Genomic DNA, 24,895 nt, shown 5'->3' on the forward strand with positions numbered 1-24,895 from the left:
CATTCACATGATGTGTATGTTACTATGATTGTTTTTAGAAAACATAATTTACATACATATCATTATAAACTATTCGTTTGTAGAACAGATGGAATACAAAACTTTTCGAATCTCCCATTTAATAACCAATATTCATAACTGACAATGGAATAATACAGAGCTTAGTACCGGGGAAATGGAACAACATGAAATAGCAATGTACACTGCACAGGAATTATTGTGCTACTTGTACATATATAGTGAATCCCCAGACCATGTTTATATATTTATATGCACATTATTTTAAACTGATACTGTAGAATAATATGTCCTTAGTGTCACTGTATGAGGATGGAGGTTGCACATTTAGTCTGAGCAAAGTAAAAGTGACAGAAATAGACAGATATGAATGAAATCTGGCAAATCCCAGGCTACAGAGCCGAACTTTCACCCATTATTCCTAATTGTGTTTGTACTTTCCCAGCAGAAAAATGATACAGCAGTGAAGAGAATATAATTCCTTATAAATTGCATGCAAGAAGGGGGGATGTGAGTAATAATTAGGGGATAAAAAGCCCTTTTCTTGCAGCCTCAGAAACACAAAGTCAGAGCAGTGTTTGTGATCCGGGAGGATGAGAGTCAGGGGCGGGGCTTAGTGATTATACCCAATGAAAGAGAAGCTCACTCCGATAACTAACCAATCACAGAGCAGCAGGCTCTCTATATAAGTCCTGGCAGGTCCCCGCCCCAAGTATAACTTTCTGTCAGTGTGTTGGGATATTTTACCTGCAGCTGCAATGGCCGAGACCGCTCCTGCTCCTCCTCCTCCAGCTGAAAGCGCCGCCAAGAAGAAGCAGCCGAAGAAAGCGGCCAGAGCCTCGAAAAGCCGCCCAGCAAAGTCCGGTCCCAGCGTGTCCAATCTGATAGTGAGAGCTGTGTCCGCCTCTAAGGAGCGCAGCGGGGTCTCCCTGTCTGCTCTGAAGAAGGCTCTGGCTGCAGGAGGCTACGATGTGGAGAAGAATAACAGCCGCCTGAAGCTGGCTCTCAAGGGCTTGGTGAGCAAGGAAACCCTGATCCAGCTGAAAGGGAGCGGAGCCTCCGGATCGTTCAAGCTGAATAAGAAGCAGCTGGAGAGCAAGGAGAAGGCGGCCAAGAAAAAGGATGTGGGGAAACCCAAGAAGCCAGTGGCAAAGAAACCCGCCAAGTCCCCCAAGAAACCCAAAAAGGCTCCGGCGGGAGTGAAGAAAAGCCCCAAAAAGGTCAAGAAACCGGCGGCCGCCAAGAAGCCAGCAAAAAGCCCGAAGAAGTCTAAAGCTGCCAAGCCCAGGAAGGCTGTGAAGAGCCCGGCGGCTAAAAAGGCTGCGAAGCCAAAAGCTGCTAAGAGTCCAGCTAAGGCCAAGGCAGCCAAACCCAAAGCAGCAAAGCCCAAGAGGGCGGCAGCTCCTAAGAAGTGAGACCGACAACTTCAGCCTCTTACAAACACAAAGGCTCTTTTAAGAGCCACCACAACCCCACATAGAGAGCTGTGCACATAGTGTGTAACTGGGAATGTTTCTCCAACTTATCCCATGCAGGGGTTTGTGTTACACTGCCAGAGCATAAGTGTATATGAATTGATACTGCGAGCACTGTTAGGTGCATGTGTAAGTTTGTAGTCCCTAACCTATTGCACGAATAAATGTTTCTCAGACAAACTGACATTATCGTTGTGTTTGTGTCTACATAAACAATATTCACAAAGTGTAGTTTACATCAGAAAAACGTATTTATCACCGTTACAAAAAAAGTGTTTACATCACATTGAAAGCATCAAGCACATGCTATTCCATAACACGTCAGTTGATCACCAGTGGCACATGGGAGGGGGGACATTTACAGGTTTGTCTTTATGTGCAGCCATATTCAGCATGAAATGGTGACTATGCATGCAAGTCTATATATCACATGAAAAAGAATACACAAATATTGAATTTGCGTTTATCTAAATTGTCACACATCAAGTACATATGTTGGTACAAGGATAACACACTTCTTTAATTCTCTATATTGAGATCACTATCCGTGTGTTAATATTGATCAGGCAATTTCATTGACAATGTGGTGGCTCTTAAAAGAGCCTTTGTTTTTGGGGTGTAAATGAAGTCAGGGTGCAGCCGGCCTAAGCTCTCTCCCCTCTGATCCTGCGGGCCAGCTGGATGTCCTTGGGCATGATGGTGACCCTCTTGGCGTGGATAGCGCACAGGTTGGTGTCCTCGAAGAGCCCAACCAGATAAGCCTCGCTGGCCTCCTGCAGAGCCATGACAGCCGAGCTCTGGAAGCGCAGGTCAGTCTTGAAGTCCTGGGCGATCTCCCGGACCAGGCGCTGGAAGGGCAGCTTGCGGATGAGCAGCTCGGTGGACTTCTGGTAGCGGCGGATCTCCCTGAGAGCCACAGTACCGGGCCGGTAGCGGTGAGGCTTCTTCACTCCGCCGGTGGCCGGAGCGCTCTTTCTGGCAGCCTTGGTCGCTAGCTGCTTACGAGGAGCCTTCCCTCCGGTGGATTTCCGGGCGGTCTGCTTGGTCCGGGCCATCCTGTGCTGCTGTGTCAGTGCGCGTCTCCGGTCAGGAACTAATAAAGGAAAAAGGATCCCTCAAGGGTTTCCGCTTCGGTCTCTGGTAGGTGCTCGGTAAGATGCCTGTTAACTCCTTGCTCAACTTCCCGTGCTATTTTGCTGGCTTGGTTAGGCCTAAAAGTTGTCTCCAGTGTGTCAGCGAGAACCTCTGCCTTGTCCTTGTTGCTACATGCCAGGTGGGTCTGGCCCTGGATAGGTGGATTAGGCTCTTTCTTCCCGGTCAGGCGTTGGGTCATTCTCCAAACAGAGTTGTCGGATTCCTTCAGCTTGGCTGCTGCGGCCTCCCACCTCTCCCCCCGGTGTTGGCTGATTTGCTGTCGCAGTAGTCTGGCAAGTGAGTTGTACTTTACCAGAAGGTCAGATGTGCGGAACTTCTGCCACTGGCGTCGGGCCCTGTTTTTCTCAGCAATCGCTTGCTTGATCCCGCTCAGTAGGTCGTAGATGGAGCAGCGTTTGGGCATCTGTTTCGGGACGCTGTGCTCTATTGCATGTTGGACTGCGGTAGTAAAGGTGTTAACAGCATCATCAATGTCTCCGTTGGTGTCCAAAGGGCGGGGGTTTGTGATGTTGCTCAACTCTTCTTTGTACAGGCTCCAGTTCGCCCTGGTGAAGTTGTACCTGGGTGTTTGCTGGTGGGTTTCCATCTCGTCGCCAACAGTAATGGTAACTGGGTTGTGGTCTGAGGTCAGTTCCGCCAGGGTTTCCAACTGGACAGAATGTTTCACGTTCTTCAGTAAGACAATGTCCAGGACATCCGGTGTGTGGCTTGCAGTGCCTGGGTAGTGGGTGGGTTCTGTAGGGCCAGCCACTACAAAGTCACTCTCCTTTGAGTAAGCAAGAAGAGCTTGTCCTCTGGAGTTTGCTGTCCTTGAGTTCCAGCACCGGTGTTTGGCATTTAGGTCTCCCCCGATGATGGTTGGGACAGTGGAGTCCAGAAGAGCTTCCAAGTCTCCCAAATGTAGCTTCACCTTAGGGGGGCAGTAGGTGGCAATTAGTCGCAGTGGTCCTGTTGCAGTCTTTACCTGTACTCCAGTGGCTTCAATACTCCGGAGGGGTGGTAGTGCAATCTCATTATGGCTGACCCGTGTGTTAACAATCACAGCCGTCCCACCACCTCTGGCTCCTGTTGCCCGGTCGGTACGGTATACCCTGTGGTTCGCCAGGCTTAGTTTTTGGTTTCCTTGAAGGTGGGTCTCCGAGAGCAGAGCTGCGCATACATTCCTCGATTCCATCAGGTGAAGGAGTTCATCTGTCTTCTTGCTGATACCATTTGCATTCCACATCACGATGACAGAACTGCGTTTAGATGTTGCTGCCATGGTGGTTAGTTTCTGTGCTCCTGAGAAGGGCCGGGATGAGATTCGCTATCATTGTCACAATGGGGTGAATATCCATTCTCGCAATAGCGCTCGCTATTTTAAGGATGATCTCTAGCCAGTTTGTTGGGCTTGCAGTTCCGCCTGCGGGGTCCGGGTTGGCCGCCTCAACGGGGTTGGTGGATGGTGTCCTGAGAGTTTCCGCGTAGGTCTGTCCGTCTGGGTTTTGCATCCTCTGGGTGGATGCCGTGCCTTGGTCTGGGATCAGGTGTTCTGTGGTCCTCTGTCTCTCCGGCGCCAGGCGGGGAAGCTGGTATTGAGTAGTGGGTGTCTTCCTTGGTGCCTGCTCCATCAGGTGGGGTGTCCGCTTTTCCCGTTCCTCTTGCTTTGCTTTTGTGAGGTACGGGCAACCACGGTAGCTTGCCGGGTGTGGGCCTTTGCAGTTTGCACATGTCGCCGGCTCCTTCTTCCTATCTCGTGGGCATTCCTTGGAGTTGTGGTTCTCTCCACAACACACACAGCGTGGCTTCTGGTGGCAGAATGCAGAGGTATGCCCGAGCCGTTGGCAGTTGAAACACATGGTTGGGCCTTTTCTGCCCTTTGGTGCTTCTGTGGTTACCACACAGCTACAGAGCTTGGTAATCTTGGTAAGATCTGCAGGCTGGCTCTCCGGGGTTTCTGCCAGTGTGACAATAAACAAAGGGAACTTCTTGGTCTTGTCCACCGGGGATGTCAACTGGGCTACGCTCTTGACTGGAAGTCCATGTTCCGCGAGGTCGTGGGAAATCTCCCCCACGGAGGCGTTTGCTGGTAAGCCACGAATTACAAATTTCTGGGGCTTTAGGCGCGTCAGTGGGAAGGTGTAGTATTCTATGCCCTGCTTTGCAAAGCAGTCCGTTAAGCTCCGGTAGTCGTCCACAGTTGTGGTAGTGATCTTTGCGTGGTTCGCCCGTGGTTTAACTACAAACGGGGAAGTGCAGTGCTCGGTGAGGATGTCGACAAGGTCCTTGTGGGTCTTCATATTCCTAACCATTACCGGTGGTATGCGAATCTTTTTGGGTGGGAGTGCAGTCTCTTCATCGTTGCACCTGGGCCCTGAGCAGTCATCGGCATCAGCAAGTGGCTCGAAGCGGTTTGATGTTTTGATGCCTTGGTCTTCCTTGTGCTTCTGCATCTTTGTCTTTGCTACCGATGGAGGGGAAGAACCATTGGAGCTATCAGAGTTTGCTCGCCCTCTCTTCTTCACTATAGTGTAGTCCATGTCTTCTGCAGCATCATGTATTGCAGTCTCCATAGGTGGCACATTTGCCTCTGCCATAATAAGGCTTCTATTTGTGATTGAGGATGTTGCTTCCAGAATCACAAAGCACAGCACAGATCAGCTTCCTGTACCCGCACGGCGGCGAGCTCACAGCACGAATCAGAGCCACGCACGGCGGCAAGCACACGGCACAAACCAGAGCCACACACATGCACGGCGGCGATCACACGGCACAAATCAGAGCCACACACACGCAAGGCGGCGAGCACACGGCACAAATCAGAGCCACACACACGCAAGGCGGCGAGCACACGGCACAAACCAGAGCCACGCACCCTCACGGCGGCGAGCACACGGCACAAATCAGAGCCACACACACGCAAGGCGGCGAGCACACGGCCCAAATCAGAGCCACACACACGCACGGCGGTTAGCACACGGCCCAAAGCACGCAACGCAGGGAGCAAAAGCACACGGCGCAGGGGGGGGCACGGCACCAAGCGCAGGGGGGGAACAGCACAGAGCGCAGGGGGGGCACAGCACAGAGCGCACTGGGGGCACAGCACAGAGCACAGGGGGGGGCACAGAGCACAGGGGGGAGCACTGAGCACAGGGGGAGCACTGAGCACAGGGGGGGCACTGAGCACAGGGGGGGCACTGAGCACAGGGGGGGCACAGAGCACAGGGGGGGCACAGAGCGCAGGGGGGCACAGCACAGAGCGCAGGGGGGCACAGCACAGAGCGCAGGGGGGCACAGCACAGAGCGCAGGGGGGCACAGCACAGAGCGCAGGGGGGCACAGCACAGAGCGCAGGGGGGCACAGCACAGAGCGCAGAGGGGCGCAGCACAGAGCGCAGGGGGCACAGCACAGAGCACAGGGGGGGGGGCACAGAGCACAGGGGGGCACAGAGCACAGGGGGGGACTGCACTAAACAGGCGGGGGGGGCAAGGCCGGGGTCACAGCAAGTCGGAGCTCTGGGCTCAGTACAGCACACAGAACTCAGCACACAGTATAGTAAAGCTATAAAGCAATCCCAATCAGGGCTCAGTACTGACGTGGCGTCGGTGGGCGGCAGGCTCTGCACCCGCGCGGTGGCGATGGGCAATGACCCACGCGACTGCGGCGGCGGCGGCGGCGGCGGCTCTCCCCCACGTGGCAGCAGCGGCTCTCCAAACGGGCCAGTCAATACATCCCCGACTGAAACTCCGGAAAGTGGTGTCGGCGGCGGGCGCTGTGATGGGAAGTGACCCACTCGAGGAGTCATCAGCCTCTCCGGTCAGTTCAATGAATGAATTCAATGAAAGGCTCAATCTAAAGAATCATCTCTGTCAATCAATCTGAAAAAGTATCCCTCCTTCCCAATCTTCCAATAAAAATGAATGAAAAGAGTGATAATGAATCCAAAAGTAATGAATCTCTCTTATCTCTCCAATCTAAAGAAAAAAGCCGCTGCAGCTGCGTATTTATGGACTGCAGATCGCTGTGATTGGCTGCTTTGGTCCCGCCCTTCGCTCTAATTGGTTCTGTAAAAGCCGTTGCGATGTTCAAAAATCCCGCCTCAGACCGATATCGTCCTAATAAAGTTATTATATATTTAGTGCTTGTAAGTGGGACAATTAAAAAGATTTAATGTGATAACATTAGTGTTTGCACAGATACAGCACAGAGCTCTCTGACATGGAACATGTACATATACCAAGTATTCAAATGATCTTTAATCGGTGAAATGTAATATGAGGGGTTTTCTTTCCCAGATCATTGCTTCAATGGGACTTTCTTGGTTCCTCTTCTTCTAATGTTCACATTGTGTTATTATTATAAACCCGAACACAGAGACACAAAGAGGCGGAACCGCGCGGCTCGTTTCCTTAATGCCTGCAGTTCCCAGAGCACCACACGGTGGCAGTGCTGCGCTATAAATGGGGCTTCCCTCAATGTCTTCTCGCTGTCACTGCTCTGTGTGACCTGATCAGCTCCTAACCGGGCTCTTTGGCTTCCCTCTAATGCTCCAGTCACAGTAGTTTGCTTTTAATTAAAATACCAAGTCTGTATATGTGTATACACAATGTGTTATAGTTTAAGCACAAATTAAATATTCCATAATGAATTATGTATTTTCTAAATAAAGATGAACATCTGATGTTAGAGTAATATAACTAGACTGAACAGGGGCCTGTATTTAAAGATATCTATTAAACGTATCCTCATTCCTTATTTATTGAACTATATCACTGCATATGAAATATTAAAATTACCAATGTAAATACACACTATCTAATACATTTAAACATAAGCTGAACTATATCAAGACTTGTTTTTTATGTTTCAGATACAATATTAGCATTTAAGCTGACTATTTAATTATGCATTAATTGTTGCTGTGTTTTTGCATCTATTTTCCAATGCTTGTCAAACTATTTCACCATTTAGGCAGATCTGGATAAGGATATATTTCCATTGTTTCAATATGGTTTTTTTTATTATTAATATATGTATCTTCTCATACTGTTCATTCTTTTTTAAACTATAGATTTCTTATGTATCCTGAATAAGTCAGTTAGTTATTTGTAACTACAAATTGAAGAGATAGTTTCCCCAAAGCTGCACTCTATATCCCATTCTTATAAGCCTTCACTTTTAATACTTGTTACACTATTACTATGAACAAACATTACACATGAACCTACCAATCTTTATTTTAAGTGGTGAAGAGAAAAACAGTTGTTTTTTTCCAATAGTTCACCTCCTCTAATTAATATATTATCTATAACGTATCCAATGCTGTTTTTGTTCTTTTATTATTTATAGATAAAATGCATTACATATGTATTGGAATCAATACATTAAATACTCTAATTTCTTGGAGACCATAGATTTGCCCCACAGAAATAAGTAAAATAAAATTAATACATTGTTTGTGACAACCTCAGTGAATGAAATCTAACAAATAATATTATTATTATTATTATTATTATTATTATTATTATTATTATTATTATTATTATTATTATTATTATTATTATTATTATTATTATTATTATTATTATTATTATTATTATTATGTGCCTAAACCAACATGGTGATTACTTTTACCTAAACAGGTGCTCAAGCGACCAAGTTAATAACACTAGTGTGATCATTTTCTATGCAAATAACTACTTAGTGCTCAAATGTGTCACAATGTCCACTAACCAATCCTACTAAGTAACTATCTCCTATACAATTGCTATCATTAGCTACTCTTACAAACTAGTCTAACAGTGAAATATGTTGCAACCAATCTACAATAATAATCTCAGGGGGAAGGTATCTCTCTAAATTGAAAACATTCAGTGTTTGATTCAATGTATCAATCTGCATACCTTTCTACTCTCCTCTGTAGAGGCAACATTGTATATCGTATATTGTCTGTAACCTGGCATATCACCATTATCTTGTGTTATACCATGTTTCCACTGCAGCTATGGATTCTGGGAAATAAACACACATATAAGCATACAGTGTCACCTTTAACTTAATATCCATATTAACATGATCTCCTATAAGCATAGTTCTGCCTTATTATTCAGAATTTTTTTTTCACAGCTTGCTATATATCGTATAACTTCCATCATGTTTAAAATATAGTTTATATTTCTAAAACATATGTTAGTATGTCTTTGAATATCTGTAATCTAAACAGCTGTTAGATTGTTTTGTGAAATGTAAATGAAGGGAGAGAATGAAAAGCCTGAAAATCTCCAGCCTCATTGTATTGTATGGGGGCTATGCACTAAGCTCAATGTGTTTGCGTTCTGATGTTAAAAAATGCATATCCGTTAAAAAGTGAGGCCGGGGGACTCGCCCCCGGAAGCCAGGGTGAATGGCAGCTTAGGGAATTAGCTCCCTTCACACTGGCAAGAATCATATAGCAAAGTGACAATAAAAATCACCATAAAAACCTCCAGAAGGCTGATAAATTTGTCGGAATACCTGGGGATGCCAGCCAAGGCTAAATCAAAGCAAAAAGACCCCTCGGTCAAGACATATTTCACCAAAGCCACACCATCAGCAGCAGGAGGCTCTGTATCACCCACACCGACTATGCAGTCAGAGTCCGACAGCGAGACACTAACCCCACTAGCAGATGACCAGGAACTGGTCAGGAGAAAGGATCTCCGTGAATTCTGCGGGGAAATTAAGACCTTTTTCCGCAAAGAACTCTGGAACCTGCGGAGAGATTTGGACGCGGTGGGTGAAAGGACCGGGACCCTTGAGAAAAAAATGGATAACAACATTAGGGCCATAGTACAAACTAATAAAACGGTATCCCAATTGGCCGAAAAGGTCCGAGAGATAGCAGACAAGCAAGAGGACTCTGAAAACCGAGAACGCAGGAACAATGTCCGCATCAGGGGAATCCCAGAAACTATTACAGATCACGAGGACTTTGTTCAAAAATGGCTGGAGCATTTGCTCCCAGATAAATCGGAGCAGGATTTACACTTGGACCGCTGCCACCGAGCGCTCCGTTCAAGGCCGCAAGCGGGAGACCCCCCTCGGGACATAATAGTGCGGTTCCACTATTTCCGCATAAAAGATGCTGTCTGCCAGATGGCGAGAGAGGCGAGATCCCTGGAGTTTCAGGGCTTCAGGCTTCAGGTCTTTCAAGACCTGTCGCCAGCTACCCTAGCCAGACGCAGGAGCCTAGGCCCTATAACAAAAGTGCTGCAAGAAAAGGGGACCCGCTACAGGTGGTTGTTCCCATTTGCCCTGCTCGTGGTGAAAAATGGGGTCGCAAACACACTGCGGAAGGTGGAAGATGGCGACGCATTTTTAAAGAAATTGGGGCTACTTCAGAGGACGCTTAGCCCAGGTCCCTCCCAGCCTCCTCACCTTAATCCAGAGCCCGATCCAGCGTTCCCTTGCCTGTGTCTTTTTTTTTCTCTCTTCGTCTCCCCCTGGTGGTCGTCTTCGCACATTGCAGGCTACAGTGGAGGTAAGCGACCAGCCTCGGCAGCATCTGGCGGGAAGCCAAGAAAAGAGCGCGAAGAAGGTAGAGAAGGCATCGCAGATGAGAAGAAGGCTCCGCGTCACCATATTGCCCTGGCCCATGTGACTTCCGCCTGCCCCGACGGCTGCTGGGACAGCGGAACTTCCGGCTGGACGCACGCGACACCATTTACTCTCCTCCATGGCGGCAACTGGAGGACTGCACACCCCACAGCGGAGCGGCGTCAAGTATGGATGCGATGGAGGAGGGTAGCGGGGGGGAGGGAAGCATCCGGGGAATGGTGGTGGGGGGGGAGGTGGGCGGGACTGGATCGGAGACCTGATTCCCGTCACCCCCGAGGGATCCTACGGGCGGCAGCCAGGCAGGCTGCAGACGGAGGGCAGAGGGAAGACGCACGGGGGGCCCATCAACCTTCAATATCATGTCCCGTCCCGGGGAAGGCTCTGGGGGAGGAGCAGGAGAGGAGGGAGGGGGGAGGACTCTATATTGGACACCCCACGGAAGAAGGGACTGTCACGGTTCAAAATAAACTACATGCCCTCACAAGAAGGCAAAAAAAACGACCTGACCCGCAGATATTAATGGAAATAAAGAACACCAAAATTGAACTAAACCTTCTGCTGACCTCGCAGGCAGACATGTCACTGAGTTGGTCAAAGAGGAAATACTATGAAAAGGCAAACAGGCCAGATACTATGCTAGCGGGCAAATTACAGTACAAACCAAACACTCAAATTATAACATACAGGCGATTCGCTTAAAAACTGGAGCCTCTACATCAAATCCGAAAAACATAGTGGAAGAATTCAAATCTTTCTACGACAATTTATATAATGGAGAGAAAGTGGCACATAATATCAAAACCACAAGGGCCGCAGAAGACTTTCTGACGAGCGCCAAACTGACGGGGCTAGATGAGGTGGACAGGGGGGTGATGGAAGCGGAGTTCACAATGGACGAACTTACCCAGGTCATAACAGACCTCAAGCCTTCTAAGGCCCCAGGCCCTGATGGCTACACAGGGCTGTATTATCAGAAGTTCATTAAGAACCTAGCCCCATGGCTGCTTCGAATGTTTAATGCCGTATTGGCGGGAGCCCCGATCCCGGAGCAGATGCTCCAAGCATCTATCTCAGTGATTTATAAAGAAGGAAAGATCCGCAAGATTGCAAAAGTTATCGCCCAATCTCCCTCATTAATACTGATGTTAAAATGTATGCCAAACTAATAGCCAATAGATTGAGTCACATCCTGCCCAGACTTATACATCCAGATCAAGTCGGCTTTATTAAAGGTAGACAAGCTGCGGACAACACCCGACGAATCATTGATCTGCTAGAGATAGCCAATAATAAGAAAATACCAGCTATGATGTTGAGTCTGGATGCAGAAAAAGCTTTTGACAGGATTGACTGGCCTTATTTACGAAAGACGCTTGGGGCGTTTGGCTTTGGGGACAAGGTGAGTGGCGCTATAATGGCGTTGTACTCCGGCCCCGCTGCTAGGGTCATACACCAGGGATTCCCATCAAATACATTTCAAATTAAAAGCGGTACTTAAAAGCGGTACACATCAGGGGTGCCCATTATCTCCCCTTTTATTCGCCCTGTGTATGGAACCACTAGCAGCGCAGATCCGCAACAACCCTGATATCTCAGGGATTAATATAGACTCGAAATCCCACAAGGTTGCCCTGTATGCTTATGACATCTTATTGATGGTCTCCAGACCCCTTACCTCTCTGCCGAACCTATTTGACCTGTTGGATAAATTTAATAGGATATCTGGATTTAAAATTAACCAAACCAAATCAGAGGCCTTGAATATCAGCCTCTCAAAAGCAACAGAGAAACTACTGAGTCTGAACTTCAATTTCAATTGGCAACCAAAACATATTAAGTATCTAGGAGTTCATATCACTAAAGAATATAAGGGCATCTATGAAGCAAATTATCCCAAACTGATTCGAACCCTAAAAGATGATCTGAGAAAGTGGATGCCATATAAGATCTCCTGGATTGGTAGGATACATAGTGTAAAGATGAATCTCCTCCCCCGTATCCTATACCTTTTTCAGACACTACCAGTGCCACTGAGACTGAAGGAAATACTCTCACTTCAGTCTGAAATCTCCAATTTTGTAAGGGGAGGGAAAAAATCGAGAGTTAACAAGACAATTATGAGAAAGACAATTCGGACAGGGGGACTAGCGGTACCTTGCCTGGTATCTTATTACAAAGTGGCGCAATTGTGTCAACTCACACAATGGCAGATCAACTCAGCATTGAAAAGATGGGTAGATCTGGAGACATCAGTCTGCTCCCCATTGGAGTTAGACAATATATTATGGTTACCTAAAACAGCCGTTAAATGGACTGACCGGCCGCTTTCCTCGATGATCAACTCATTGGCGATTTGGGGGGGCCGCTAAATTTAAATATGCCCTAACGTCCAAACACTCGCTGATATTCCCGTTATGGGGTAACCCCGACTTTGCACCAGGATTACCAGAACACACCTCAGAAATTTGGAAACCAAATAGATTTAATCGAATGAGAGATCTGGAGGGGATACCAAATAAAATTAAATCATTTGAACAAATTAGATCTGAGAAAAACATCCCACATTCCGAATTTTTCCGGTACCTCCAGCTCAGGGCGTACTTTAACAAGAACACGCCATACCCACCATTAACTACATTCGAAAAGCTCTGTCTGACTGAAACAGACACACGGGGACTCATATTGCAGATTTATGGAGAAATAGTGGGTTCTGGGAACACATGACAAGAGCAAAAACTGGCATATAGAATTAAGTGGGAGACTGATCTGGATGAAGTCCTGGAAGAGGAGGACTGGTCGGCCATATTTGAGGCGGCAGCCAAAAGCTCTATCTGCACGACTTTGAAGGAAAACGCATATAAAGTAATGATGAGATGGTACCTCACCCCACTGAAATTATCAAGGTTTGTGCCAGGATACTCCCCGCTGTGTCCAAAACAGTGTGGAGCATCGGCCGACCTGTTACACATGCTGTGGTCTTGCCCCCGTATCTTACCCATCTTGGAAGAAATTAGAAATTGGATCCAGAAGATTTTTGATCTCACAATTCCCCCGGACCCGTGGCTGTTCCTCCTGAATAGACCATGGCCAGGACTCTCTAAAACTGGTAATAAATTGGTTGCACATTTCGCAACGTCAACGCGGTGCGAGATCGCAGCTATGTGGAAACAACCCGAAACCTCAAATATCCCCAGGATTAGAAATCGAATGTGGTACATATGCCAGATGGAGAAATGAACAAGTTTGGTTAATGACACTGGTGATAAATATCTAAAAGTTTGGTCGCCTTGGTTGGAACAGACCGATATCCCGGGGATTGAGGTCACCACAATCTGGCAATAATAGTTCAAAATGCGTTTCCATTTGAAGGACGGGAACATTTCAGCAGGCATCCCAGGCACACACAGGGAAGCAATAAGACATAAAAGACCAAAGAGATACGCCAACGAGAGCTGAGGGATGATGTAAATCATGATCTGAGTACCAATTTTTAGCCTAAAAGCCGGAGAGGACCGCACTCGCGGGGCCACCACCCCCTCCCCCCCTCCCCCCCCCCCTAGCCTCACTTTTATTTTATTTCTCCCATAGCGCAGCACCTTAATTGTATCACACAATGCAAAACCGGAGTTATGTTACGATCCAGACTGAATAGGTACTCGCGGGAGCACTTTGGTATCGCACAGGAGTGTTATGTTTGAGAGACTCATTTGATGTGTACTGTGATACTCTGTGATACTCTGTGATACTCTATGTATTGAAAACTCTTTCAATAAACTCAAAGTTGAAAAAAAAAAAAAAAAGTGAGGCCGGGGACGCGAATCACTAAGGCCTTGGGCCCATTTTTTAACGTATGTGCTCAAAACACCCACAGCGTACGTGTTGCTTTTTTCCCCCCTGCTAGCATTCTTAAACTTCCCATACGCTAGCTTATAGAAAAAAAAGCTGCATGTAACATTTGCATGGTGATTTGCCATCTCCATGCAAGGCTGTTACAGGCGATTGTACACTAATTAAAATCATTTTAATAATAGTGTACATGAGCAGGGGGTCTCCGGAGCTGAACCGCATTGGTTTCAGGTCCGAGGACCCCCTACTTCAGGAGATACAGGCCCCGTTATGGGGTGCCAGTATCCCCTGCAGCATTTAAATGTCCCGGTCACGTGACGCGGAAGCTTGAAACTGCAGGGGATACCGGCACCCCATAAAGGTGCCTGTATCTCGGGAAGCAGGGGGTCACCGGACATAAAACCAATGCGGGTCAGCTCCGGAGACCACCTGCACATCTACACTATGAAACACATGTATATTAAAAAAAAGATTTAACAAACGTCAATACACGACTCTCCACCCAAACGCATTCAGTACAGTAATGTGCAAAATAACTATTATCCAGATATGGATAATAGATTATTTGCCCATTATTAAACACTGCATTAGCATACCTAAATAAAGTAAATAAAAACAGTAGCCAGCTAAGCCAATGAATACAAGCAATAAACAACACGAACAATGAATTAATGAAACCATTAACCAATGAAACCAATTAATTCCTAAACCAAATCAAAATGAATAGTAATACTAACCAATCAAACCAATGAATTAATACAACATTAATAAATGTAAACATTAAAAGACAAAGAAATAAATTCAAACAATATCTGAAATAACCATACAATGCATTAGCTTATATAACACAACATTAACTACAAACGAACACCAATCGCAAACATTTTATTAGCATTAAGCAGGAAACAAACAAACAATCACATCCACATAAGAAATTGAAATTAAAACAACCAACAGCAATACCAAGCCACAAATGCCCCCCAAATATTGTCATAGTAATGTATTCATCTGAACCGTAAAGTGGTACAGATTAATATATTATCAGTCAATGTGCCTCCCCCAAAAATAAAAAAAAACACATCCAATGAAGAAACCTATAATAATAGACATTTACAAACATTCAATATAGTACTTACCATTAGAAGCGGTGGCCCTCCGACTCCCGGGGTAACAGGAAGCTCACGTACCTTGAAGGCCTCAAACAGCATCCGATGCCATCGCCATGAAGATCCGGATCAGGTACCCAAATCTTCTTTTTTCTTTCTTTAATCACCTTCTTCTATCTTCATCTGTCACCATTTCTTGATCTTCTTTAACTTCTATCTTCATCTGTCAGTCCAAAAAACCCCATGGTGAATCCCAACCGTTGTTGTCTCGTCGTCTTCTTCGGCTCAAATGAGGCGTCACGGTCTTAAATACGGCTTGTAATGTCACATTTAGCTTCAAAATGGTTAACAGTCACCTGATTGGCTGTTAAAACCATGTTCCGACTAAAAATTTTTTTTTTTTTTTACATGACGTCACTTAAAGGGAATGATGCCAGCCAATCAGACTGGCGTTTGTAGTTAACATGTTCGTTTGTAGTTAATGTTGTATTATGTTAGCTAATGCATTTAATGGTTATTTCAGATATTGTTTGAATGTATTTCTTTGTCTTTTAATGTTTACATTCATTAATGTTGTAGTAATTAATTGGCTTGATTGGTTAGTGTTACTATTCATTTTCAGTTGGTTTAGGAATTAATTGTTTTGATTGGTTAATGGTTTAATTAATTCATTGTTGATGTTGTTATTGCTTGTATTCATTGGATTAGCTGGCTTCTGTTTTTATTTAGTGAAGTATGTTTTTTTGGAGTTAGGTTTTATTATTGTGTATCTGGTGCATTAATGTATTGTAATTAGGGTGCCCGTTGAGTGCTATAGAGGCTTATCATGCCCATATTATTATTATATGGGTATGATGTACCACTATACTACTCAATGGGTACAGGGTGGGTATAGTCAGTTCAGGGTGGGTGCTTAGGCCTCCCGGGTTTGTATCGGGGCAGGCTGGGTTAACCCCTTAATGACTATAGCGGTTAGTAAACGCTAGGTGATTAAGGGGTTAGGGGCCATTAGAATGTCATTATTATGTATATTCTGTATGCTTTCTTTCAACGGAGGACAGAGAGACCTGTTGTTGTGGTAAGTATAACTGTATTTATTTACTTTATTTATGTATGCTAATGCAGTATTTAATAATGGGCAAATAATCTATTATCCATATCTGAATAATAGTTATTTTGCACATTATTGTACTGTATGTGTTAGAGAGGTGTATTTAGTTAGAAATAATGTTTAGTATTTTTGTAGGCACAACATTGGTACCGCAGGCCCGCGGGTACCCCGGGACTCCCGCAGGGTCAGCCGGGGGCATGACCCCCGACCTCCCTCGGGGACCCCCGTGGGGTCAGCCGGGGACCCCCGCCGGCCTGTTGTATGGGTGTTGCGCATGCAAAAATGTAGAGCAAGAAATTTTTCAAAGTCCAGCTTTTTTTGCGTCTACCTTGAGCTGACGTGTTCTGTTGAACGCAACTTTCGCGTACGCTAAGGTTACGTAGCTTAGTGCATCCCGCTTAAGGGCAGAATTTAACGCAAACAGGGTAACGAACGAGCAAAGTTGGACTTTGAAATATTTCCTGAGAAAAATCAGTTTTAGAGCGCAAAGAGCCTGTTTGCGTGGCTTAGTGCATCGTGTTTAGCGTAACATCACGTTCTAAGAGCACTTTGCGCTCTAAAAACGACTTAACGGAGCTTAGTGCATGACCCCCTATGTCTTTATTTGTATAGCACCATTAATGTACATAGCAATTCCCATTAGTAATACACGTGGTAATCATATAAATAACACATAATATATAAATAACAGGTGAAGGGAATAAGTGCTTCAGACAAATGTAACATTTAGGAAGAGGAGACCCTGCTCCGAGGAGCTTACAATCTAATTTTTGAGTGTCTCTGGCACAGTCTCAGGGGGCACATCTTAATCTATCACCCCGTTAGGATCAGAATAAGATCTGAAACTGATTGGGTTCCCATTTCATAGATTTCACGCTTCCCTAGCAAATCATGGCAAACAGGGCTGCGGCCAATCACAGCATTAATGATGCACAGGAGCCATTCAGGACACATGGTCTTGTCTGAACTGGCCAATCAGGGCTTGAAGTGGGTGATTGCAAATTAAAGGGCAGCGGAAAGAAATATGAATCAGCCAATGGGAGCAGCATCCACCAACGGGGCCCAACAATGGCTTCCATGGCTGACAGGATGTCCCATGCTGGGCTCGGCGTCCGGATATTTGGATGGATGACAAAATGTTCTGCTTTTTGGGTTGATTGCCCCCTGGTCTGATCTTCTCCCACGGTCACTCCCCCTTGTATTCCTGCACCGCTCTTCACCTCCAGTCGCAGAATTTGCCAGTTCTCTCGACATGCGAGCTGCACAAAGGGTTTCTCAGCCCTGCATGTACAGAGACCTTAGCTATGCTTGTGATGGAATTAGGCCCAGGGACCGGTTAATAAAGGTTACGCCCTGTCACTTGGGTTCATCTGGCTCCAAGGCCCCTGAGATACAGGGTTTTTTTTGCATGCCTGGTTGCACCTTGCATCCCATGTAAATGGAATGCTTTATTTCTAATGTGTTCTGGCAAGAGACCGGGACTCCGGGAGTTTCCAAGCACCGCTGGATGAAAGTTGTGGAAAGGTAACTTCAAATCTAAAGCTTGGCGTACAAGCAGCCTCGACTTCAGGTGTCTCTGGCACATCCTCAGAGCCCCCCGCTTAGTCTATCTTCACGCCATCCCAGGAGAGGTTTGTGGAACTCAAATTGGTCGCTGCTTTTCTAGGTTGCAGTTCTCAATGGAAAATCATGGAGAACAGGGCAACGACCAATCCCAGCATTGATGCTGAAAGGGGAGCCAAGCACAGAATGAGGGCTCATCTGTGTTGGCCAATCCGGTCTGAGGGTGTGACAGGGAGGCTGAGGCAAGGAAGGTGGGAATTATGAACCAGACACTGAGAACAGCGCCTACCTCCCTCCTGTTCTCAGTGCCAGCTCACTATCTCTTGGTGAGATAGGTGCCTCTGTCTGGGCACTGGATCTATATCATGAATACATTGCATCCCTACATTATTAATACCGATTGGGAGCTTAAACATTTCCTAGTCTAACTAAAGAAATATGTTTAAGTTTTTGCTTGCTTCTGCTTTTTGCTTCTCTGGTGTTGTTATAATGTCATTAATATATATGTTGTTGCTCACCATATGGGATATTATGTATACTTTATTATCAGTATATTGATGATATGCTATATTTCTATTATTAATATATTTATTTTTATATTTATCTTCTTTATTATTGTTTTCATTTTTGACAATTTCTTATTTTTATTTCTTTCATTTATATTGATATAAGACAGGTTATTATTTTTGATTATTATAATTGTTTTATTATGTTGAATGATTATAATATACTTTTCAATATTGCTTATTGTAATATAATATATATTTTTTACCTGTCTTTTATCTTTCTTTATTATATCATTTCTTTATATTCTAATCCATTCCTTGTTTTCATCTATGTTGGTTGAATGTTGGTTTTAAATGATCTTTTGCTACTATTGTTTATACTATTTTACAGTAGTTTTGCAATAAGTTGTTTATTTGTTGTTATATATGTACTATGTATACACTTGTATGTTGTTATCATTCTCTCCCCTTCTACACACCACTATGCTTGTATAGATGGAACGGCAGTCTCATTAATTAACCTGCAGCTGCATATAGGAGTTGCCGTTCTAAATCAATTTATTATTGACCTATCACAGTCAAGCTGGTGGTATATAGAGGTGTATGAGATAGTTCACCACTCACTCTTTGACAAAGTCCCTTACGGGATGAACCGCGTAAGAGGTTCCTAGCTTCATGATGTTTGTTCCATTTTTTTCAATAAATTAGTCGTATTTTTGTTAGAGCTGCATGTGGTTATCTACTTACCTCAGTGCATCGCTTCTTTGTTTGGCTGTTCCGGTACCTTTGCTTGTTGCACGTGGATTCCAGGACACACATCACTGCAGGCATTCACTCAACGGTGCTTCAACTTTATCTCTTTGGCTACACCGGATCAAGCAGCGTGACAGCAGGTATTATCATTGGCAGAGGAGACGGTGGGTGACTTAGCGTCAGCCTGGCTGTTCTCTGGATGGTCGTCGCCTCTTAGCGTCACCTCTCCTTAACCCTCCCCCCAGTCTGCTCCACTGTGTCCGCTTAATACGCTTGTTTAGAGTGATAGTTATATGCTGCAGACGTGTGCCACTATGTTCTAAGAATAAGACATTCTACGCTTTGACCCTTGAGCACTGGCAGCAGAATTCTTCTGTGTTCCCTCTGGCCTCTGTCTGGGCAGACAATGACTTTGCTCTTCGGACCGACGCCTGTGAGATTGGAGCCCTGCCCATCCCCATCCTCTATTGTCTACAAACTCCCTGTGGAACCAGCCTAACCAGGGTTCATGGTCGTGGAGACTGGGTAATTGTATTTTTCCAGCTTGCATGCCCAGGGAATAAATAAATGCATTTAACATCTCTGGACATGCAGGGCTGAGAAACCCTTTGTTCAGCCAGCATTTCAAAAGAAAATGGTAACTGCAGGGTCTGGAGGGGGAGGAGAGGGGCAGAGTACAAAGGCAACAGCATCCAGGGGCGGAGATCGGGCCATGCACATTTGCTGCCTCCCCAGCCAGAGCGGTGCCAGCCCAGGGGGAGATATCCTGTCAGCTGGGGAAGCCGTTGCCGAGCACCCCTGGTAGACGTTCATTGACTAATAACATAATTATCAATGCTTGTAGTCATACTGTTGGTAAGTGTGTTAACCTGTGTACCTACCATGTCCGAAGAAGAGCGTACTCCGGTAGGCACAAATAATGCTTTCCAAAGCAAGTTCCGAAATAACTTCATCAAATCCAAATCAAGTTAAAAAAAAAATAACCCGATTTGTGGGCACAAATCAGTTATTTTTGCATCTTATTAGTCTCTATGTCCGTGAGAATATAAATCAGAAATATTCACCATTGGTAAAACCTGAGGCTTTGTGATCTTGTGACAATCCGACTCTTAGCTGACCTGCATTTGTGTCCTTATCCGGTTTAATTTCTTTCCACGTTGGACCGGTTGTGACTGTAGGGGTAGCCAGCCTAACATAATAAAAGTTAATTGAAGAGAAACCCGGGCGCTATCTCTGTGGAGCTTGTCGAATATACGGAAATGTAGAGAAAAAGGGAGGGTATGATACTGCCTGAGAGTGGTTTTCAATTGATGTCTTCCTGTGACTCGGGACCCCAGCAGGATCTATCCAGGACCCTTATAGACCCAAATACAAAAAGGATGGGGGAGCACAGTTGTGGGAAACAGGCAGTGTAATGTATCTAGTAATTTACACTTGATAAAATATAGCGGTTAAACCCTGAGCAAGCGTAATAGGTGGCTGATAACCAATTTTGAAGGGTAAACATACATAAATTGTGTATGTGTGGGAAAAAGGGGTAAAAATAATAATTAAACATTAAACATATTAACCAAAACAGTATTAATCTTGAGTTCACATCTGAGCAAAGCAAGGTAAATATCAACTACCTAGACCTCACCATATACATAGAAAATTTAGAAATAAAAACAAAAACCTTATTTAAGCCAACGGATGCTAATAACTTTCTAATGACCACCAGCTGCCACCATCCGAAGTGGCTAGAGAACATACCTAATTTCCCACCCGCCAGCAGCTCACACCCCGAGAAGCAGTCCAGAGTCAATAAGCCAGACTCCTGCCCTAATTGGTGAAACCGGACAAGCACTCATCCTATGAATGGCTGCACCGTCACAATCTGTGCTCTGATTGGCCAGCGGTCTCTGCTCCAGCAAAAAAGATAGGAGACTTAGGCCTATGTAAGGAGCACAGCCGATCACAGTACCATACAAGTTTGCAGAGTGGATCGGAGACAGTGATGTCACGGCTGGTGGGCTATTTTAAAAGTGTTGCTTGCAGAAGAGCACAGAGAAGCCGGGGAAGAAGCCGTTAATGCCAAGCCTTCCGAAGCAGGCTCCTGCACCTGCCTGAGGCTAGATTATTGCCCCACTTGGTGAGTGTCATACTGTGATTGTGTGATTTGTGTGTTTGCTGGCTTGCCAGAATAAACTTTTGTTTATTCAACTATTGTGCCCTGTCTGGTGATAGTGATCCCAGTGGTAGTGTGATAATACAGCTGGTCTCCCGTGAGACTGGTCATGATCGGTGAGGGATGTTGTGAGTATCCTCGTTCTAAAAAATCAGAGTGATTAGAGTCTGAGGATTGTTGATAATCACTTCTAGTGTGGAATATTCTCGGGAAGGGCAATGAACCACATTGTGCTTCAAAGCATTGATATGTCCAACGATACACTCTGCTCGACTGGTAGCCCTAAAGATCCCTTTGGAACGTTATTTTCTTACATCTTGTCACGGGAGACCAGGATTTGTCACATATTTATACCGGGATCAATCACTAGGCAAAACAAGGTAATAAAACAAAATGAAGTTTATTCGGGTAAACCCGCATGCACACAATGAATACACAAAATACAGACAACATACACACTAACAGGGGGTCTGGGTAGTGAAATCTAGGTTCAAATAGGTGCCTGCTTCGGAAGGCTTGCCCTGACCAAGATATACACCTGGGCTTCCTGGTCCTCTTTTCGGCTAAAGATCCTAGCCGCGACCGCTATGTTCAATTCTCAGAACTTTGACTTCACGTCTGACTTAGTCCCTGCAGGGCAGACTGTCCTAGCTTCAAAACAAAGCCAGTTGCTCAGCAATTTCAAACAGCGCAACTTTGAAAAGCCTGACCTAGCTTCATCGACACAAGCCAGTTGAAGGTATGGCTATCTCAGTCGGCTACCTCCTTACATACCCTCCACTGTTCTATGTTCAGCATGGAGGAACAACCAATCAGAGTGTGGGAATTTATTCCCACTACCTATTAGGAATAGGGGCTCATTCTTTGGCTGACGTCAGAGGAGGGGGCAAGTTAAGCCGGCTGAGCTTGCCCAAATGGGTGGGACATATGATTTGACCAATGGGAAATGCACTGATATTCTCTGGATTCCCCCAGTCAACCCATTGCCACCTACTGCGGCTCAACTGACTCTGGCAGATCAGAGTGTCCTCCCCACAGGGGGTCTCTGTTCTCCAGATACAGTACTTCACCATGCTCTAGCCACATAACACCCCACATCCTGTCTCCTCTTTGAACTCCGATATCTATCCAGACTTCCCGGAACTTGTATGGAGCCTGTACTGACTGAATAGACATTTACAGAAATTGCACAACCATGATAAACCATATTTAAATACATGATATACTTTGGGAAAACCCATATATATGAGGGAAATAGAGTTGGGATATCTGAGCTTGAAAACCTGGAGTCTGGGGGATACAGGGCAGCCACAGTGTAATTCAACCCGCATACCAGAAAATCATGCCTGCACACCGGGGATAATTAGTTGACTACAGGTATATTTGTCCCCCAAACTCCTGCAAACAAAACCACTGCATTTCTACCAAAAATGTCCACATAAGAGTTGTGCTACGTGAAGGTGAAAGAAAACGGCGCTAACTCTATTAGTGTACACTAATAATATACAGTGAATATTTTGACCAAATCAATTAATTGTTAAACAGTGATATTGTGTTCAAATAACGTGATAATATTATTAAAAGGTTCAAACCCCCTGCTCAAACCCAGCTGGTGGGGACTGGTTTCGCTAGTCCCACAAATCGTCACTCTCCAGTTGTAATCCAGGGGGAGCATGAAGGGAAAAGAACATAAAACAGGAAAAAACAATCTAAGTGCAGACAATAAAATTCAAGTGATATAAATTCTGCGTTCTTTCTTGGCTCATATGTGATGTCTACTTACAAGATGTAAGTCAAAATCAAGCGGTTTTGACACTCAATGGTCTCTGCTGTGCAGGTATTCCCACCAGGTGATAGGGTCTCCAGCTCTCAGCTCCGCAGCAAAGTGTATGTAAAAGAAATACAGACCATAGTGCAGACCAGTATGATGTAAAAAAACTAGACTTTATGGGGTTTTAAAATGAACACTTACAATAAAAACAAGTATTTCAGGCATGTACCACAATCATTGTGATCAAAGAGAGAAGATTAATTGGTTTACACTTCAGGCTCACCCGCCTCCTCCGGTGTGACTTGGTGTGGACCACCACTCTCAGGGACTTTGTACCTCCAGCGGTGGGCGCATTGATCCAGGTCTCTCTCCCCTCGTGGGTTCCCTCTTCTGTGGGTCGATCACCTTCCCATAGCAGCTGCCCGCAGGTACTGTGGAGTTCTTCACTGGGATACAGCCTCTCTGATGGATGTTTCAGCTTCACTTTTACAACGATGCGTCACTTCCGCTCCGTCCCGATACGTCACTTCCGGTCGCGGTTCTGTGAGTATCTGTCAGTAAATTTCTCCTCTCTTCTCTCTCCTCTCTGGGCGGCTACCACTCTACGCGTTTCGCCAAAAAAGGGTGTGTGGCTTCCTCAGGCTTCCACTCCTGAGGAAGCCACACACCCTTTTTTGGCGAAACGCGTAGAGTGGTAGCCGCCCAGAGAGGAGAGAGAAGAGAGGAGAAATTTACTGACAGATACTCACAGAACCGCGACCGGAAGTGACGTATCGGGACGGAGCGGAAGTGACGCATCGTTGTAAAAGTGAAGCTTTCAGGGCGTGTATCAATTTGGGATAATTGGCCTGATACAGCAGTTTGGTTGTCTTAGTTATGTTTATTCCGAGATACTTAATTTGCGTCTGCTGCCATTTAAAGTTGAAGTTGAGGGTGATCAGCTTCTCCAAAGGTTTTGGTAAGTTTATATTCATGGCCTCAGATTTAGATTGATTAATTTTGAATCCGGAGATCCTGTTAAATCTCCCCAGTAATTTGAATAAGTTTGGTAGAGAGGTAAGGGGCCTAGTTATTGTCAGGAAAACATCATCCGCATACAGTGCCACCTTATGCGACTGGCTTCCGGTGGCAATACCTGAGATGTCTTTGCTGTCTCGTATCTGAGCAGCTAAGGGTTCCATGCATAATGCAAAGAGAAGTGGGGAGAGCGGGCAGCCTTGCCTCATTCCGCTCCTAATCAAGAAGGGATCCAAAGCGAATCCCTGGTGGGTCACCCTCACTGACAGATCTGAATATAGGGCCAATGTAGCTTTTGTCAATTTCTCTCCCAGACCAAATGCTCCAAGTGTGGCCTCTAAGTACGGCCAGTCTATCCTGTCAAAAGCTTTTTCTGCATCCAGGCTGAGCGCCAAAACTGGTATCGATCTCAAATTGGCTATTTCTAACAGATCAATAATTCGTCTGATGTTATCTGCGGCTTGCCGACCCGTGATAAACCCGACCTGATCTGGGTGCACCAGCCTGGGCAGGACAAGACTCAAACGATTGGCCAATAATTTAGCATAAATTTTGATGTCCGAATTAATCAGGGATATTGGTCTGTAGCTACCACAGTCCTGCGGGTCTTTTCCCTGCTTATGTATTACTGAGATTGACGCCTGGAGCATGTGTCGGGGGAAAGGGGTGCCGCCTAATACTTGATTGAACATACGGAGGAGATACGGGGTGAATTGTTTTTTGTATTTTTTGTAATACAAATTTGAGAATCCGTCAGGACCCGGGGCTTTAGAGGGTTTCAGATTTGTGATAACCTCCATGACTTCTTCTGGGGTAAAATCTCTTCCCATTA

General features: G+C 45.5%; 1 protein-coding gene across 1 annotated transcript; it reads left to right on the forward strand.

Annotated features, from left to right (window-relative positions):
* Nucleotides 1-748: 748 nt before the first annotated feature.
* Nucleotides 749-1,486, forward strand: LOC142473870 (histone H1-like). Its single transcript, XM_075580813.1, has one exon. It carries the CDS (start codon nt 777-779, stop codon nt 1,431-1,433), a length of 657 nt encoding a protein of 218 aa, XP_075436928.1. The 5' UTR covers nt 749-776; the 3' UTR covers nt 1,434-1,486.
* Nucleotides 1,487-24,895: the final 23,409 nt, after the last annotated feature.

Source organism: Ascaphus truei, assembly GCF_040206685.1.
Source record: "Ascaphus truei isolate aAscTru1 chromosome 12 unlocalized genomic scaffold, aAscTru1.hap1 SUPER_12_unloc_8, whole genome shotgun sequence".
In the NCBI taxonomy this organism is placed as follows: domain Eukaryota; kingdom Metazoa; phylum Chordata; class Amphibia; order Anura; family Ascaphidae; genus Ascaphus; species Ascaphus truei.